At 37.3% G+C, this 17863-nt stretch overlaps 1 protein-coding gene and 1 non-coding gene across 2 annotated transcripts; one reads left to right on the forward strand and one right to left on the reverse strand.

Annotated features, from left to right (window-relative positions):
* Window positions 1-4318: 4318 nt before the first annotated feature.
* On the reverse strand, window positions 4319-4425 carry LOC112584870. Its single transcript, XR_003109254.3, has one exon. It is a non-coding gene; the product is annotated as a U6 spliceosomal RNA (small nuclear RNA).
* An 11431-nt stretch (window positions 4426-15856) lies between these two features.
* Window positions 15857-16795, forward strand: LOC102411149 (olfactory receptor 6C2-like). Its single transcript, XM_006054321.3, has one exon. It carries the CDS (start codon window positions 15857-15859, stop codon window positions 16793-16795), a length of 939 nt encoding a protein of 312 aa, XP_006054383.3.
* The last annotated feature ends 1068 nt before the right edge of the window (window positions 16796-17863 follow it).

Here is a 17863-nt window from a genome sequence, read left to right on the forward strand (position 1 = left end):
TGGAATGGAGGAAAAACAAATGACATAAACTCTTCATTTGTAAAAGGAAACTGCTACCCAAATAATCATACAATTAAAGCTGAGAAGGAATGTTGAATACCTATTGCTTCATGCCCAAAATTTCATGTCTGAACTCTGCCCTTAGTTTTCTCCAGAGAACACTGTACAGGTTGTCAGAGGCACAAAAATCCACCAGCTTTATACAGAACACAGTAAAGGAAATCAATAGCTTATGTTCAATCATACATTACTGTAAGTATTAGTTAGCATAAGTTATGTAGCTAAAAGAAAAAGAGGAAGAGGAGAAAGAAAATGAAAGTGAGAAAGAAAATGAAGTAGAGAAAGAAGGAGGGGTAGTGGCTTTAACTCACCATCTGCTGGGCACTCTGCATGGATTATCTCAATCAATATACACAACAGCTCCATGAACTAGATATCGCAGGGGGAACTGAGGCTAAAAAGGTAAGGGGAAATAAGAACACTGCACCTTACTCCACAGACTGTGTAAAAATGACAGGAAGTATACTTCTGACTACACATCAGTCCACAGGAAAGCAATAGAGAGTCATTCATACCTGCTTAATATTAAAGGCAGTCTCAAAAGATCAGTTTAATTTTTCCATTAGGCTCATATAAAAACTTTTAAAATCTTAAAAGTCACTCTAAAGGCCTGCTAAATCATTTTTAAAGTATTTTATATTTGATATATAAGGCAATAATATTTATTTGTATATTCAAATGTTTATTACCTGAAAAGCCTCCATAAATCTAAATGCTTTTTTATTTGAAATTCAAAATTCATGAGTATGTTCCTTACCCCTCCTCTTCACAAAACTTACTTAAAGCCTGAATGAATTTAGTTCTATGCAACCGAGATTAGATCAATGTTTTAAGGAAATACCTAGTATGGGATAACTCTCAATTAATAACATTTCAAATCTTTTTTTTTTCCAAAGCATGTAGGGAAGATTAATCTTAAGTGGGCTTTGTAAAAATGATTCTGGTTGTGTTGGTTTTAAAATATTGAATAGGAGAAGTAATCATACATGTTAAGTATATGTTAATATACTTTCAAAATATTTCAGCTATAAGATAAAGATACCCAGGGTAGAATTAGTGTGGTGAGAAAGTAAGAGGATCAAATTAAGATAACAGAAATTGAAGACCTGGTGATAAACTGAAAATAGGAGCAAAGAAAAAGGGAGAATTAAGAAAGTCCTTATATGACTTAAGACTGACAGAGAAAGAAACACAATAACGCATGCCATGTTTAAAATCTTGAAATGGAAACACACCTAGAGGACACTCCAAAAGAAATAATACAGAAACTAAATAAGAGAGTTTAATACAGGAAATAGTAATGAGTATTCACATGTTCCACATGCAGCTGTAGATACTTTATTATTATCTAAATTTATCAGTACAGCCTTAAGATGTGTGTGTGTATATATATATATATGTATATATATATATTTATTTATTTATCTTAATTGCACTTGAAAAAGCACAAGATACAGAAGTTAAGGAAATTATCTAAGGAAAAGGTGAAATTCAAACACTCTAAGTCTGATCTAAATATCCAAGAAATAGTCAAAACCATTTTCCATGCTGATATAAATTTCAGAATTATCAGCCTCAGTGAAGTCACCTTATTTATGAGACTCTCCTAGAAAGAAGAGTAAGTGAAAGAAAATATTGCAATATCACAAGTCAATCAATAATCAGAAAGGTTAGAAAAGGCAGCCTAAAGGAAAATAAAAAACAGAGAAGTAGGAAGAAATTGAGGGAAATGTGAGACAGTGGAAATCAAACTATCATGACTTTCATAAGTTACCAATTTATTACCTCACATGTAGCAGAGTTTGAGTTAAATGAAGACTAAAGTATGTTCAAGGAGTGAAACAAGTGACAGAGATGATCTTGTCTGGAGTAGTTTAATTGGTTTAAAAATCAGGTGAGTTGATGTATAAATTGTTAAAGTGACAGAGGAGATACCTATGTGTAATAGATGAAATATAAGTGAAAATGGAGAACTATCAACAAGAAATGACCAAGTTTGGTTAAAGCTGATATTGCTAAATGTCGTTTCTAAAAATGTGAATGAGTGTATTTCAAGCTGAAACAAGTTTGACCAAAAACATTTTAAAAATCTGGGATATGGATCTTCAGGTCTATAAATAAACTCCTAACATCTTGTATCCATCTGTGTGCTAAGTTACTTCAGTTGTGTCTGACTCTTTGCGACTCTATGGACTGTACCTTGCCAGGCTCTATCCATGGGATTCTCCAGGCAAGAATACTGGAGTACGTTGCCATGCTCTCCTCCAAGGGATCGTCCTGATTCAAGGATTGAACCTGCACCTCTTATGCTTCCCGCATTGGCAGGCAAGTTCTTTTCTACTTGTGCCACCTGGGAAGCCCAACATTTTCTTACTTTTCTGAAAAAATTTTTGAAACAAAACAAACATATTACTACAAAATACTTACAGGGAGTGGCAATGTGTCAGTGTCAAATGTGTTTAGAGAGAAATAGTATTCTGTTTAGAGTTTTAATATCAAAAAAAAAAAAAAAAACTGCTCTTACTGAGAACCCTTTGATGAGAAAAGAGGAAAAAAGCCCTCAACATCTAGAGATTATTAAACTGTAGGATCTTGTTAGAAAGCATTAGGGTTTTCACTGTCTAAGGAATTGAAAACAAAGTAATCCATTCAAGGACACAATTTCAAAATTTGGCTTGTAAGTTGGAGAGAAATTTTAATAGAACAAGGATAACCTAGGAAGCATAAACATATGCAATGTATTCTAATAGTATCAGGAAAATACAGACAATGGTAAATATTACAAAGATTACATACATACTTTTGAAATAAATTTTAAATGAGGCAAACCTCAAAATGTTTAGATTGTAACACATGTAAATAAATCTTTTAGAAAATATATCTATGAAAAATGTCTTTAACACACATCCAAGAAGCTGGACTGGATTAACTGAAACAGGATAGACTGTGTAATAAGAATTCACTGGAGTATAATAGCTAGCATACATGTAAAATTTAATGTTAGGAATTTCTTAAGACCGTTGAAAGTGTTTTTTTTTGTTTGTTTATTTGTTTGTTTGTCTTTTGGTGGGATTACCTCACTGTTAGAAGCATGTCTGGAGACAGGAAATTGGGGAAGGCAGATTTCTTTCTTTCTTTTTTTTTTTTTAATTTAATTTTATTTTTTAATTTTACAATATTGTATTGGTTTTGCTATATATCAAAATGAATCCACCACAGGTATACCTGTGTTCCCCATCCTGAACCCTCCTCCCTCCTCCCTCCCCATACCATCCCTCTGGGTCGTCTAGCACACCAGCCCCAAGCATCCAGTATTGTGCATCGAACCTGGACTGGTGACTCGTTTCATATATGATATTATACATATTTCAATGCCATTCTCCCAAATCATCCCACCCTCTCCCTCTCCCACAGAGTCCAAAAGACTGTTCTATACATCTGTGTCTCTTTTGCTGTCTCGTATACAGGGTTATTATTACCATCTTTCTAAATTCCATATATATGCGTTAGTATACTATATTGGTGTTTTTCTTTCTGGCTTACTTCACTCTGTATAATAGGCTCCAGTTTCATCCACCTCATTAGAACTGATTCAAATGTATTCCTTTTAATGACTGAGTAATACTCCATCGTGTATATGTACCACAGCTTTCTTATCCATTCATCTGCTGATGGACATCTAGGTTGCTTCCATGTCCTGGCTATTATAAACAGTGCTGCGATGAACATTGGGGTACATGTGTCTCTTTCAATTCTGGTTTCTTCAGTGTGTATGCCCAGCAGTGGGATTGCTGGGTCATAAGGCAGTTCTATTTCCAGTTTTTTAAGGAATCTCCACACTGTTCTCCATAGTGGCTGTACTAGTTTGCATTCCCACCAACAGTGTAAGAGGGTTCCCTTTTCTCCACACCCTCTCCAGCATTTATTGCTTGTAGACTTTTGGATCACAGCCATTCTGACAGGCGTGAAATGGTACCTCATAGTGGTTTTGGTTTGTATTTCTCTGATAATGAGTGATGTTGAGGATCTTTTCATGTGTTTGTTAGCTATCTGTATGTCTTCATTGGAGAAATGTCTATTTAGTTATTTGGCCCACTTTTTGATTGGGTCATTTATTTTTCTGGAATTGAGCTGTAGGAGTTGCTTGTATATTTTTGAGATTAGTTGTTTGTCAGTTGCTTCATTTGCTATGATTTTCTCCCATTCTGAAGGCTGTCTTTTCACCTTGCTTATAATTTCCTTTGTTGTGCAGAAGCTTAAAAATATGGAACACTTTACGAATTTGCATGTCATCCTTGCACAGGGGCCATGCTAATCTTCTCTGTATCGTTCCAATTTTAGTATATGTGCTGCCAAAGTGAGCATGGAAGGCAGATTTCTTGATCCCAAAGCAACTTATTCAAAGAGAGTTGCTGTTTTTATTTCATTATTTATAAGAATATATGTTGAACGAACATCAATTACAGTTAAATTGTAAGTTCATTAGAAGGAGAAACATGAAATAACAGGATTAAAAAATGAATAATCAGTTTGTGAGATGCAAAGAGGTGATAAAACACTGCCATGTGCTATGCGTTTACTTCTCCACAAAACAGTTGTGTAAGAGTCACTCTCAGACTTACTTCTCACGAAGTTAAAAACCAGCCAGGACTCTGGAGTTCCTCATGCAAAGTTTTCCTTATTGTTTCAAGCAGACTGGACAGGAGATCACAATTAAGGATCAAACACGAAACCACACTAACCACCTTCATCTTCATGGGGTTGATAGAGGACATTAGACTGAAAATTTTGCTTTTCATTTTTCTATTTCTGTCCTACATGTTGAGTGTATTGGAAAGTAAGCATCAGCACCCTCACTCTGATTGATTCCCACCTTAAAACACCTGTGTATCTTTTCCTACAAAATTTCTCCTTAAACATTTAATTCACAACTGCTTGTATTCCCAGATTCATGTATAGCATATCAACTGGGGACAAGTCAGACACATGGCTGATAGAACATATGGCTGCTCCGTGTGCTGTGTGGACCTTCATCATCACCCTCATGTGTGTAGTTCTTTCCTACATTTATATCATCAGGATTATTGTAAGGTTTTCCTTCTGTTCAGCAAAGAAAAAGAAATGCAAAAGGGCAAAATGATTGTCTGAGGAGGCCTTACAAGTAGCTGAGAAAAAAGAGAAGCTAAAGGCAAAGGAGAAAAGGAAAGCATACCCATCAGAATGCAGAGTTCCAAAGAATAGCAAGGAGAGATAAGAAAGCCCTCTTAACTGATTAATGCAAAGAAATAGAGGAAAACAATAGAATGGGAAATAGAATGGAATCTCTAAAAGAAAACTGGAGATACCAAGGGAACATTTCATGCAAAGATAGGCACAATAAAGGATAAAAATTGTATAGACTTAACAGAAGAAGAAGATATTAAGAAGAGGTATAAATACACAGAAAAACTATTAAAAAAAGATCTTCATGACCCAAATAATCACGATGGTATGGTCACTCATCTACAGCCAGACATCCTGGAGTCTGAAGTCAAGTGGGCCTTAGGAACATGACTAAAAACAAAGCTAGTGGAAGTGATGGAATTCCAGTTGAATGCTTTCAAATCCTGAAAGACCATGCTGTGAAAATGCTGCACTCAATATGCCAGCAAATTTGGAAAACTCAGGAGAGGCCATAAAACTAGAAAGAGTCAGTTTTCATTCCAATCCCAAAGAAAGGCAATACCAAGCAATGTTCAAACTACTGAACAATTGGACTCATCTCACACGCTAGCAAAGTAATGCTCAAAATTCTCCAACCTAGGCGTCAGCAGTACATGATGCGAGAACTTTATTTATTTATTTTAATTTAAATTTATTAGATGTTCAAGCTGGACTTAGAACAGGCAGAGGAGCCAGAGATCAAATTACCAACATCCATTGGATCATAGAAAAAACAAGAGAATTCCAGAGAAACATCTACTTCTGCTTTATTGACTATGCCAAAGTCTTTGACTGTGTCGATCACAACAAACTGTTGAAAATTCTGAAAGAGATGGGAATGCCAAACCACATTACCTGCCTCCTTCAAAACCTGTTTGCAGCTCAAGAAGCAACAGTTAGAACTGAACATGGAACAGACTGGTTTCAGACTGAGAAGGGAGTATGCCAAGGCTGTATATTGTCACCATGCTTATTTAACTTATATGAGAAGTACATCCTGTGAAATGCCTGGTTGGATGAGGCACCAGCTGGAATCAAGATTGCTGAGAGAAATATCAATGATCTCAGATACGCAGATGACACCACCCTTATGGCAGAAAACAAAGAGGAACTAAAGAGCCTCCTGATAAACCTGAAAGAGGAGAGTGACATATCTGGCTTAAAATCCAACATTAAGAAAAAGAAGATCATGGCATCCAGTCTAATTACCTTTGGGCAATTAGATAGGGAAAATATAAAAACAGTGCCAGACTTTATTTTCTTGGGCTCCAAATCACTGTAGATGGTGACTATAGTCATGAAATTAAAAGATGCTTGCTCCTTCGAAGAAAGTTCCGTTCAGTTAAGTCACTCAGTCTTGTCTGACTCTTTACGGCCCTATGAATCACAGCATGCCAGGCCTCCAGTCCATCATCAACTTCCGGAGTTCACTCAGACTCATGTCCATCAAGTCGGTGATGCTATCCAGACATCTCATCCTCTGTCGCCCCCTCACCTTCTGCCCCTAATCCCTCCCAGCATCAGAGTCTTTTCCAATGAGTTAACTCTTCACGTGAGGTGGCCAAAGTACTGGAGTTTCAGCTTTAGCATCAGTCCTTCCAGTGAACACCCAGGACTGATCTCGTTTAGGATGGACTGATTGGATCTCTTGCAGTTCAAGGCACTCTCAAGAGTCTTCTCCAACACCACAGTTCAAAAGCATCAATTCTTCGGCACTCAGCTTTCTTCACAGTCCAACTCTCATATCCATACATGACCACTGAAAAAAACCATAGTCTTGACTAGAGGAACCTTTGATGGCAAAATAATATCTCTGCTTTTTAATATGCTATCTAGGTTAGTCATAACTTTCCATCCAAGGAGTGATCTTCTTTTAACTTCATGGCTGCAATCACCATCTGCAGTGATTTTGGAGCCCAAAAAAATAAAGTCTGACACTGTGTCCACTGTGTACCCATCTATTTCCCATGAAGTAATGGGACCAGATGCCATGATCTTAGTTTTCTGAATGCTGAGATTTAGACCAACTTTTTCACTCTCCTCTTTCACTTTCTTCAACAGGCTTTTTAGTTCTTCTTCACTTTCGGCCATAAGGGTGATGTCATCTGCATATCTGAGGTTATTGATATTTCTCCCAGCAATCTTGATTCCAGCTTGTGCTTCTTCCAGCCCAGCATTTCTCATGATGTACTCTGCATATAAGTTAAATAAGCAGGGTGACAATATAGAGCTTTGACGTACTCCTTTTCCTATCTGGAACCAGTCTGTTGTTCCATGTCCAGTTCTAATTGTTGCTTCCTGACCTGCATTTAGATTTCTCAAGAGGCAGGTCAGGTAGTCTGGTATTCCCGTCTCTTTCAGAATTTTCCACAGTTTATTGTGATCCACACAGTCAAAGGCTTTGGCATAGTCAATAAAGCAGAAATAGATGTTTTTCTGGAACTCTCTTGCTTTTTCCATGATCCAGTGGATGTTGGCAATTTGATCTCTGGTTCCTCTGCTTTTCTAAAACCAGCTTGAACATCTGGAATTTCATGGTTCATGTATTGCTGAATCCTGGCTTGGAGAATTTTGAGCATTGCTTTACTAGTGTGAGAGATGAGTGCAATTGTGTGGGAGTTTGAGCATTCTTTGGTATTGCCTTCCTTTGGGATTGGAATGAAAACTGACCTTTTCCAGTCCTGTGGCCACTGCTGAGTTTTCCAAATTTGCTGGCATATTGAGTACAGGACTTTCACAGCATCATCTTTTAGGATTTGAAATATCTCAACTGGAATTCCGTCATCTCCTCTAGCTTTGTTCGTAGTGATGCTTTCTAAGGCCCACTTGACTTCACATTCCAGGATGTCTGACTCTAGGTGAGTGATCACATCATCGTGATTATCTGGGTCGTGAAGATCTTTTTGTACAGTTCTTCTGTGTATTCTTGCCACCTCTTCTTAATATTTTCTGCTTATGTTAGGTTCATACCATTTCTGTCCTTTATCGAGCCCATCTTTGCTTGAAATGTTCCCTTGGTATCTCTAATTTTCTTGAAGAGATTTCTAGTCTTTCCCATTCTGTTGTTTTCCTCTATTTCTTTGCATTGATCACTGAGAAAGGCTTTCTTGTCTCTCCTTGCTATTCTTTGGAATTTTGCATTCAGATGCTTACGTCTTTCCTTTTCTCCTTTGCTTTTCGCTTCTCTTCTTTTCACAGCTATTTGTAAGTCCTCCCCAGACAGCCATTTTCCTTTTCTGCATTTCTTTTCCATGGGGATGGTCTTGATCCCTGTCTGCTGTAGAATGTCACGAACCTCATTCCATAGTTCATCAGGCACTCTATCTATCAGATCTAGGCCCTTAAATCTCCTTCTCACTTCCACAGTATAATCATAAGGGATTTGATTTAGGTCATACCTGAATGGTGTAGAGGTTTTCCCTCCTTTCTTCAATAAGTCTGAATTTGGCGATAAGGAGTTCATGGTCTGAGCCACAGTCAGCTCCCGGTCTTGTGTTTGCTGACTGTTTAGAGCTTCTCCATCTTTGGCTGCAAAGAATATAATCAATCTGATTTCGGTGTTGACCATCTGGTGATGTCATCTGGTGTAGAGTCTTCTCTTGTGTTATTGGAAGAGGGTATTTGCTATGACCAGTGCGTTCTCTTGGCAAAACTCTGTTAGCCTTTCCTGCTTCATTCCATACTCCAAGGCCAAACTTGCTTGTCACTCCAGGTATTTCTTGACTTCCTACTTTTACATTCCAGTCCCCTATAATGAAAAAGGACATCTTTTTTGAGTGTTAGTTCTAAAAGGTCTTGTAGGTCTTCATAGAATCATTCAACTTCAGCTTCTTCAGTGTTACTGGTAGGGGCATAGTCTTGGATTACCGTGATACTGAATGGTTTGCCTTGGAAAGGAACAGAGATCATTCTCTCATTTTTGAGATTGTATCCAAGTACTGAATTTTGGACTCTTTTGTTGACCATGATGACTACTCCATTTCTTCTAAGGGATTCCTGCCTGCCGTAGTAGATATAATGGTCATCTGAGTTATGTTCACCCATTCCTGTCTATTTTAGTTCACTGATTCCTAGAATGTCAACGTTCACTCTTGCCATCTCCTGTTGGACCACTTTCAATTTGCCTTGATTTATGAACCTGACATTCCAGGTTCCTATGCAATATTGCTCTTTGCAGCATTGGATCTTGCTTCTATCACCAGTCACATCCACAACTGGATATTATTTTTGCTTTGGCCCATCCCTTCATTCTTTCTGGAGTTATTTCTCCACAGATCTCCAGTAATATATTGGGCACCTACCAACCCAGGGAGTTCCTCTTTCAGTATCCTATCATTTTGCCTTTTCATACTGTTCATGGGGTTCTCAAGGCAAGAATACTGAAGTGGTTTGCCATTCCCTTCTCCAGTGGACCACATCCTGTCAGATCTCTCCACCATGACCCGCCCATCCTGGGTGACCCCACATGGCATGGCTTAGTTTCATTGAGTTAGACAAGGCTGTGGTCCTAGTGTGATTAGATTGACTAGTTTTCTGTGAGTATGGTTTCAGTGTGTCTGCCCTCAGATGCCCTCTTGCAACACCTACCATCTTACTTGGGTTTCTCTTACCTTGGACTTGGGGTATCTCTTCACGGCTGCTCCAGCAAAGCGCAGCTGCTGCTCCTTACCTTGGACGAGGGGTATCTCCTCACAGCCACCCCTCCTGATCTTGAATGTGGAGTAGCTCCTCTTGGCCCTCCTGCACCCGCACAGCCACTGCTCCTTGGACTTGGGGTTGCTCCTCTTGGCCACCTCCCCTGACCTCAGGTGTGCTATGATCAACCTAGACAGCATATTAAAAAGTGGCGACATTACTTGCTGACAAAGGCCTTTACAGGCAAAGCTATTGTTTTTCCAGTAGTTATGTATAGATGTAAGAGTTGGACCATAATGAAGGCTGAGCACCAAAGAATTGATGCTTTAAAAGTTTGGTGCTGGAGAAGACTCTTGAGAGCCCCTTGGACAGAGAGGAGATCAAACCAGTCAATCCTAAAGGAAATCAACCTTGAATATTCATTGAAAGGACTGATGCTGAAGCTGAAACTGCAATGCTTTGGCCGCCTGAAGTGAAGAGTCAACTAATTAGAAAAGACCTTGATACTGAGAAAGATTGAGGGTCAGAAGTGAAGGGGGCAACAGAGGACAAGATGGTTGGATGGCATCATTGATTCAGTGGACATTAGTTTGAGCAAACTCTGCAAGTTAGCAAAGGACATGAAAGCCTGGTGTGCTGCAGTTTATGGGGTCACAAAAAATCAGACACAAACTAGTGACAAAACAACAAAATAAACTAAAAATTAAAATATATAATTATGAATATAAAGTATATGTAAGCATAAATGCAAAAATACTTATTAATTTTAATGAAATAAAATAAGATCATAAATATGGATATAAAAAGACCCTTGAGATACAACCTAAATGTCCACCAACAAATGAATGAATGAAGAAGATATGGTATATATATAGAATGGAATGTTAGCCATAAAAAATGAATCATTTCATTTGCAGCAACATGGATGCAACTAGAGATTATCAGAGTAAGTAAAGCAGAAAAGTAAAATCAATACATTCGATATCACTTACGTGGTAAATCTAAAATATGACACAAATATACTTATCTGTACATCAGAAACAGACTCACAGACATAGAGAACAGACTTGTGGTTGCTATGAGGGGCATTGAGAGGAATGTAGTGGATATTTGGGGTTAGCAGGAGCAAACAAGTATAAATAGAATGTATAAATAATACTATCCCACTGTATTATAGAAGAAACTATGTTCAAACTCCTGTGAAAAACCACAGTGGAAAAAATATAAAAAATAATATATGTGTATGCACAACTGAAATACTGTGCTATAAAGCAGAAATAAACACAACATTGTAAATCAGCTCTACTTCAGTTTTCAAAAAGCCTTATGTGATACAAAAACAAAAGAGACATAAATATCTAGGAGGTACTTCTGAAAACGATCAATGTAAGTTATCACTTTGCTTTTTCTTTTGATAAAATATTTTTCTCTATTATCTGAATATTTATACTGACACTAAACATTAATTACAGCTCTATAGGATTAATAAATTGGAAAAATTGTCTGTATCATATTACAAATGCCTAACATACTGTTGAAATAAAATAACACATGGTTGCTTTTTGTCTTGTAATCTGATACTTATTATTGCGTATCTGCACTGCTTCTGGTGCTAATGTTACTTACACCTGCCTCTCTGAGGACATTTTTCCCAGATCTGTATTTCCTCCTCTCTCCCCAAAGTCTACTACACCAGAGATTCATTGATAATGATAAAATAAATCCACCAAGGATATATTTGTTTGTTTGTTTCACATAATTGAAAATTTGCTCAATATTTTTTAAGGGAAATTCTCTGTTTAGAAATATGTCCTTCTTCCAGAAACAATAGAATATCTATCTTCCCAACAACAGAAAAAGATTCTTTCCTAACCACTTACTAACTTACTGTTAGCTCTGTAGTTCCAGGGTAAAGACTCCCTGGGCTCAGGGGGAGACAGGCTTTCTCTTGAGAAAATTTTCATCTTGTGTGAGTGGAGGATGACTTAGTGAAAGTCTCCAACTGCGGAAACCACTATGAGTTTGAGTATGTGCTCCTAAGAATGGTCAGAATCCACCTTCCTCTCTCCATTGTAAGACCTTCCTGGAGGACTTTTTTCACTCTTTGCAACTTTGGGATTCAGCAAACATCTGAGATTACAACTATCAGAGAAGTATTTTTTTTTAATTTTTCTGTCCATTTTCTGAACTCTAGAATGGTGCTTTCTTCTGAGCAATGTATGTATACCAACATAACTTATATGATTTGTCACTTTAAAATTATGTGAAAGGTTTCAACAACCACTTATGAAGTGTGGCTTCACAGTATGAGTGGCAAGTACAAGACAGTCATTGATTAGCTGCTTTCATGTATCAATATGATGAAGATCATCTAAATGCAGTGGATATTAGAGGGACACTCCCATGTGTTCTCTGCCATAACTTCATCCTCATTTGAAATAAAAATTGTGTATAAAATAGGTGACCTGTATCTCTATTGAGTGACTCGTTTGCTTATGCTTTATAACTCCATGACCCCTTCCTCTAAAAGTCTTTCACATTTTAATGAAAACTCAATTTTAACATCTCTATCTGTATCATGAGTGTTAATATGACATGAATGAATGACTAAATAGAAATATGAATGACTGAAGAAAAAAGTGGAATTTTTGGACAAAAAGATTAATCTCTTTCCTCAGGACACACAGGATTCCTGAGGTGCTTGGGAGAGTCAGGTACCTAGAGTCATTCTGACAAGACTGAGGGGAGGTGCCTGGGCTACAGAGACAATTTATTCCTGTCCCACCACTGGAAACTCTGTGCTGTCCCTGTATGATCTTTAACCTGGTATTGAGGTGGAGAGGCTAACTTTTAGGCAAAACATCCCCTGTACTTCCCTTATTCTGTTTTTCTATATCCACTTTAGGCTAAACAGTGGGACTAGGTACCAAGTGGGAGCTGATATCTGCCTTCCATAAAGATTAGGAATGGAATATTTTATAGTAACCAAGTGAAACTCCAAATATCCATTTAAGTGAAGCCTCTAAGGACAAATGCCTTTTGATTCAGCAATGGAAAAAAGTGACAAAGTATCCTGACAATAACTGAAGGATGAGGAATATTTGACTTAGCTGCTATGTAAGTAATGAGAGAGAAGACCAAGTATATAATACATTTGGTCGGAGCAAAAGAACTGTAAGGACTTTTTTTTTTTTTGATCTAGGACTAAATATGAAAGGTAGCATTTTTTTGTATTGCCAGGAAGCAAATAATGATTTTAATATTTAAAAGCCCTCATTTTTGAAGTGAAGGAAAATAAGCAAGAGAGATTATATATGGTATATATATTAAGAGTGGGCATTTTTTATATCATTTATACCTCAAAAAGTTTAAAACACAAAGGAATCTAATCGACCCCCATGCACAATTACATACTTTCATTAAAGAATGTACCCTAAATGGGAATGAAAATTTCACCACGTGAGAAAACTGACTTTTTCTGAGTCAGAAGAGTATGTATATAATTCATGAATTTTACAATAAACATATTTATTGAGCTCTTAATAAACTCTGAATAGGGCTAGCTGCTGTGGTATCTCAATAAAGAAGACATTACCCAGTCTCAAATATTACATTCACATATTTACTGGTAAGAAAGAGATAAGCCTAGTGGGCTAGAGGGACAAAAAATAGAAGCCAAGAACGTACAAGATGAAGTTTCAAGAAAGTGTTTCATAGCAACTGACACTAAGCTGAAACTTGATAAACCTACAATTATCAGTATCAGGCTAGTGAAGGGAAAAACAGGAGTGGGAAGCTGGTAATGAACAGAGTTGTATCAGGATACAGACTCCTCTCAAACTGGCAGAGAGATTGTTTCGGTTTGTGGAAAGTGAATGCCCCACTCTGGTGGAAGCACTCTGAAGAGCTGTTCCACGAGTAACATTCCTTTCTAAACATGGACATCTTCATCACGTGAGTGTACTATCAGTGGTCAAAAACTGCATGCACTATTAGCTGAAGCCATAATTTTGGCTTTTAGGTATACACAGAATCCACGCAATTGAGGTACTGCTGATTAACATTAAACCCTAAATGTAACTGCCAACTTTAATTTCAAATTATATCTTATATACAAATAGATATGATAAAATGGATATCACCACAAAAATACAGCTGAAGAAGCAGAAGGGACTGAGGAGAAGACATGTATACCATACAAATAATTCATGTGACCATATGCCCCAGCATACTGCCAGAGGTAAAGTGCTCAGCAACTGCCGTTTACCGTTTTGGTTTTCTATCTTTTTTATTTCTAAAATTTGGTAAACTTTTAATTATAATATAATTTTGTACTCATACAAGTGTAGAAAAAATAGTGAACTGTACCCAAATAACCTTCAACCAGCTCTCCCAAAATGTAAATTCCTAATAATCACAATGGAATTATTAACACTAAGGAATTAACACTGTATACTAATAATTAGTAATTAAATACTCATAATACTAGTACTAATAATTAAAAGAGAGATTTAAGGACAGGACGGATCCAGGTCGCGGCCAGGTCAGGGGACAGGGATACACGGTGTCACCACCGCCACAACAGGTCTCTCGCGCTCTCTTGGCTCCCCCTGCCGACCGAGTCGCAAGCACACTGGCTCCTGACTCGCTATCCTGGCACATCAGACTGAGCATGCGCGGTGCAGCCAATTTATCCCCAATCCCCAGTGGCGCTGGGAGGAGTGCACTTGTGGCTCTGGCTTGGAGGGTCTGTCTCTCTCTCTCTTTAGTTGCTAAGTCGTGTCCGACTCGTGCAACCCCATGGACTGCAGCCTGCCAGGCTCCTCTGTCCATGCCATTCTCCAGGCAACAATACTGGAACCGTTTCCTTCTCCAGGGGATTTTCCCAACCTAGGAAACTAACCCGAGTTTCCTGCATTGCAGGCAGATTCTTTACCCTTGGACGGTCACAGACAAGCAAAAAAAATAGCTGGAAAAGAAATAATAATAATAATATAAAATAAAATTAATTAACTACAGGTTTTATTTGGATTTTCCTAGTTTTTGCACTAATGACATTTTTATGTTGCAGGACGCAATTCAAGTTACTACTTGTTAAGAAATGTTCATGTGTCCTTGGTCTTCTCCAACCTGTGTCACATAGTGTATCCCCTTGTCTTTTGTGACCTTGGAAGCACAAACAATTAAGATTAAACTCTTCAGGTCTTCTTTATTTTCTGCTTATACTAATTTCTTTACCCAATATTGCAGGTGGTTGCTTATGTAGTTCTAATCGAACACTGTTCTATCAGAGTGAAAATGGAAGAAAAGTCGGGTACTGATTAGAAGCTTTAAGATAAATAGGAAAACTGGTAAGTAATGATGTTATTTGGGTGACGATTCTCACACCAAAGCAAAATAAAGTGAGATAACGTTTTAGTCATTGCAATATCAGCAAACATTGAAATACTGCATGTTTGGCCGATATGCTCTGTATAAATGTCAAAGTCAGTCATTTATTTGCATTTAACAGGAAGCCACGCCTCAAACAGCTTGTGAGTTCATTCAAACTTGGAAATAATGAAGAATTATTAGGACCAAAGAACATTATAATACTCATAAAATCGTATCACATAGACAATGCTTTCTAATTCTATAGACAAATACATTTCAGAGAATATAGGGCAGAATTTAGATGAACTGAAAAATAGAGATCTGAGTGCATGAATGGAGTATAAAAGTATGAACTATAGTAAACTTATTTCACAAAAATATGATCTTGAGGATTTCTATATGTACATCAAAAGAGCTGAGAACACCACAGTTTTGACCAGTCATTATCAAATTAAAGAAGAAAATGACTATTCATTGCATTGATTGGATTTTTTTTACCCAATGGCCATAGCCTCATAATTTCATACAAGTTTTTCAGTTCAGTGTCACTTGACTTTGTGAGGAGTTTGAGAAGTACAAGTCAATGATGAGAAACCATACATCATTATCTATATTCATACTCCTGGGACTGACAGATGACCCTCCAATGCAGGTTCTGATTTTTACATTTCTGGTTGTCTCCTACTTACTGAGTGTCACTGGGAACCTGACCATCATTATACTCACTTTAATAGATTCTCACCTTAAAACTGCCATGTACTTTTTCCTCAAACACTTCTCCTTTTTAGAAACTTTATTCACTACTGTGTGCATTCCCAGATTCTTATACAGCTTATCAACTGGGGACAAGACTATTTCCTACAATGCTTGTGTTAGTCAACTATTTTTTATCTTCCTTTTTGGAGGAACAGAATTTTTTCTCCTGGCCATCATGTCTTATGACCTCTATGTGGCCATCTGTAAACCTTTACATTATTCAACCATCATGAACAGTAGAGTGTGTGTTTGGCTTGTTGTCTGTTGCTGGATAGTAGGTTGGCTGGTCATATTTCCACCACTCTGCCTGGGCTTAAACCTGGAATTCTGTGATTCTAATGCTATTGATCATTTTCTCTGTGATGCTTCTGCTATGCTGAAGATCTCTTGTTCAGACACATGGTTCATAGAACAGATGGTTGTTACCCTTGCTGTGCTGATTAACATTGTGACATTTCTATGTGTTGTTATGTCCTACATCTACATCATCAATGCCATCCTAAAGCTCCCTTCCTCCAAGCAAAAGATGAAGGCCTTTTCTACCTGCTCTTCTCACTTGATTGTGGTTTCTATCACCTATGGCAGTTGTATTTTCATCTATGTCAAACCCTCAGCAAAAGATGAAATGGCAATTAATAAGTATGTGTTAGTGCTTACAACTTCAGTTGCCCCCATGTTAAACCCATTTATTTATAGCCTGAAGAACAAACAAGTGAAAGAAGCTTTTACAGACTTAATCAAAAGAATTTCACTGATCTCAAGAAAGTAAAGATATGTTGAAACTATGTGTAAAATATAAATTTAAAAAGAATAGTGGCCTGGAAGGCCACAATTTTCATTTGTTAACTATTGAACACTAGTCTGTCTGTTCATATTAACAGGCTATACCACTGTTATTATGGAATTTCAGCCCCCAAATCATAATTTCAGTGCTTATTAAAATAAACAAATTGAGTCATGTCAGTTATTGTTGAAAATAAATTTTCTCCTACATTATATCTCTTATCAAGAGAATATGAAATTAGATTTCCATGAAAAAGCCCTTGTGTGTGTGCGCTAAGTTTCTTCAGTCATGTCCACTTATTTGTGACCTATGGACTGTATTCCACCAGACTCCTTTGTCCATGGGATTCTCCAGGTAAAAATACTGGAGTGGGTTGCCATGCCCACCTCCAGAGGACCTCCTGACCCAGGAATCGAACCCATGTCTCTTGTCTACCTGCATTAGCAAGTGGGTTATTTACCACTAGCACCACTTGGGGAAACCCAAAAAGGTCCTTACCTAAGCTCTAACCTGGCTCTGATCAATAAAAGAACTATTAAATCTTATGTGGAAATATTGAATTCTTGAACTCCTAGGGAAATAATGGAGTAATAGTATCCATTGTTTTTTTTCAATGCAAATATCCAAAAAGTGTTTAGATTATTACAGTTACTCTCCTTAAGCAGGAATTAAATATTCAAGATAATGATTAATTATTTTGAGCAAAAAAACGAATTAATTTTAACCCTGGAGAGGAAAAAAAAACATGAGTTTAGATCCCTGGAGATCCACATAGACTTTGGAAAAGGAACTTTAAAGCCCAAATATATAGGTTTAGATTCATTGGATTATCTCTAAAGTGAAGAGCACAGCCTCTACATTAACTTATCATCCAGGTGGCAGTGATCTGAAAATCTGCTGAAATAGTAAAACCATCCATGTGGTTCAAATTGGTAAAAGAATATATCTAGCTGTATATTGTCACCCTGCTTATTAAACTTCTATGTAGTGTACATCATGCAAAATGCCAGGCTGGATGACTTACAGGATGGAATCAAGACTGCCAAGAGAAAT

Source organism: Bubalus bubalis, chromosome 4, assembly GCF_019923935.1.
Source record: "Bubalus bubalis isolate 160015118507 breed Murrah chromosome 4, NDDB_SH_1, whole genome shotgun sequence".
Lineage (NCBI taxonomy): Eukaryota > Metazoa > Chordata > Mammalia > Artiodactyla > Bovidae > Bubalus > Bubalus bubalis.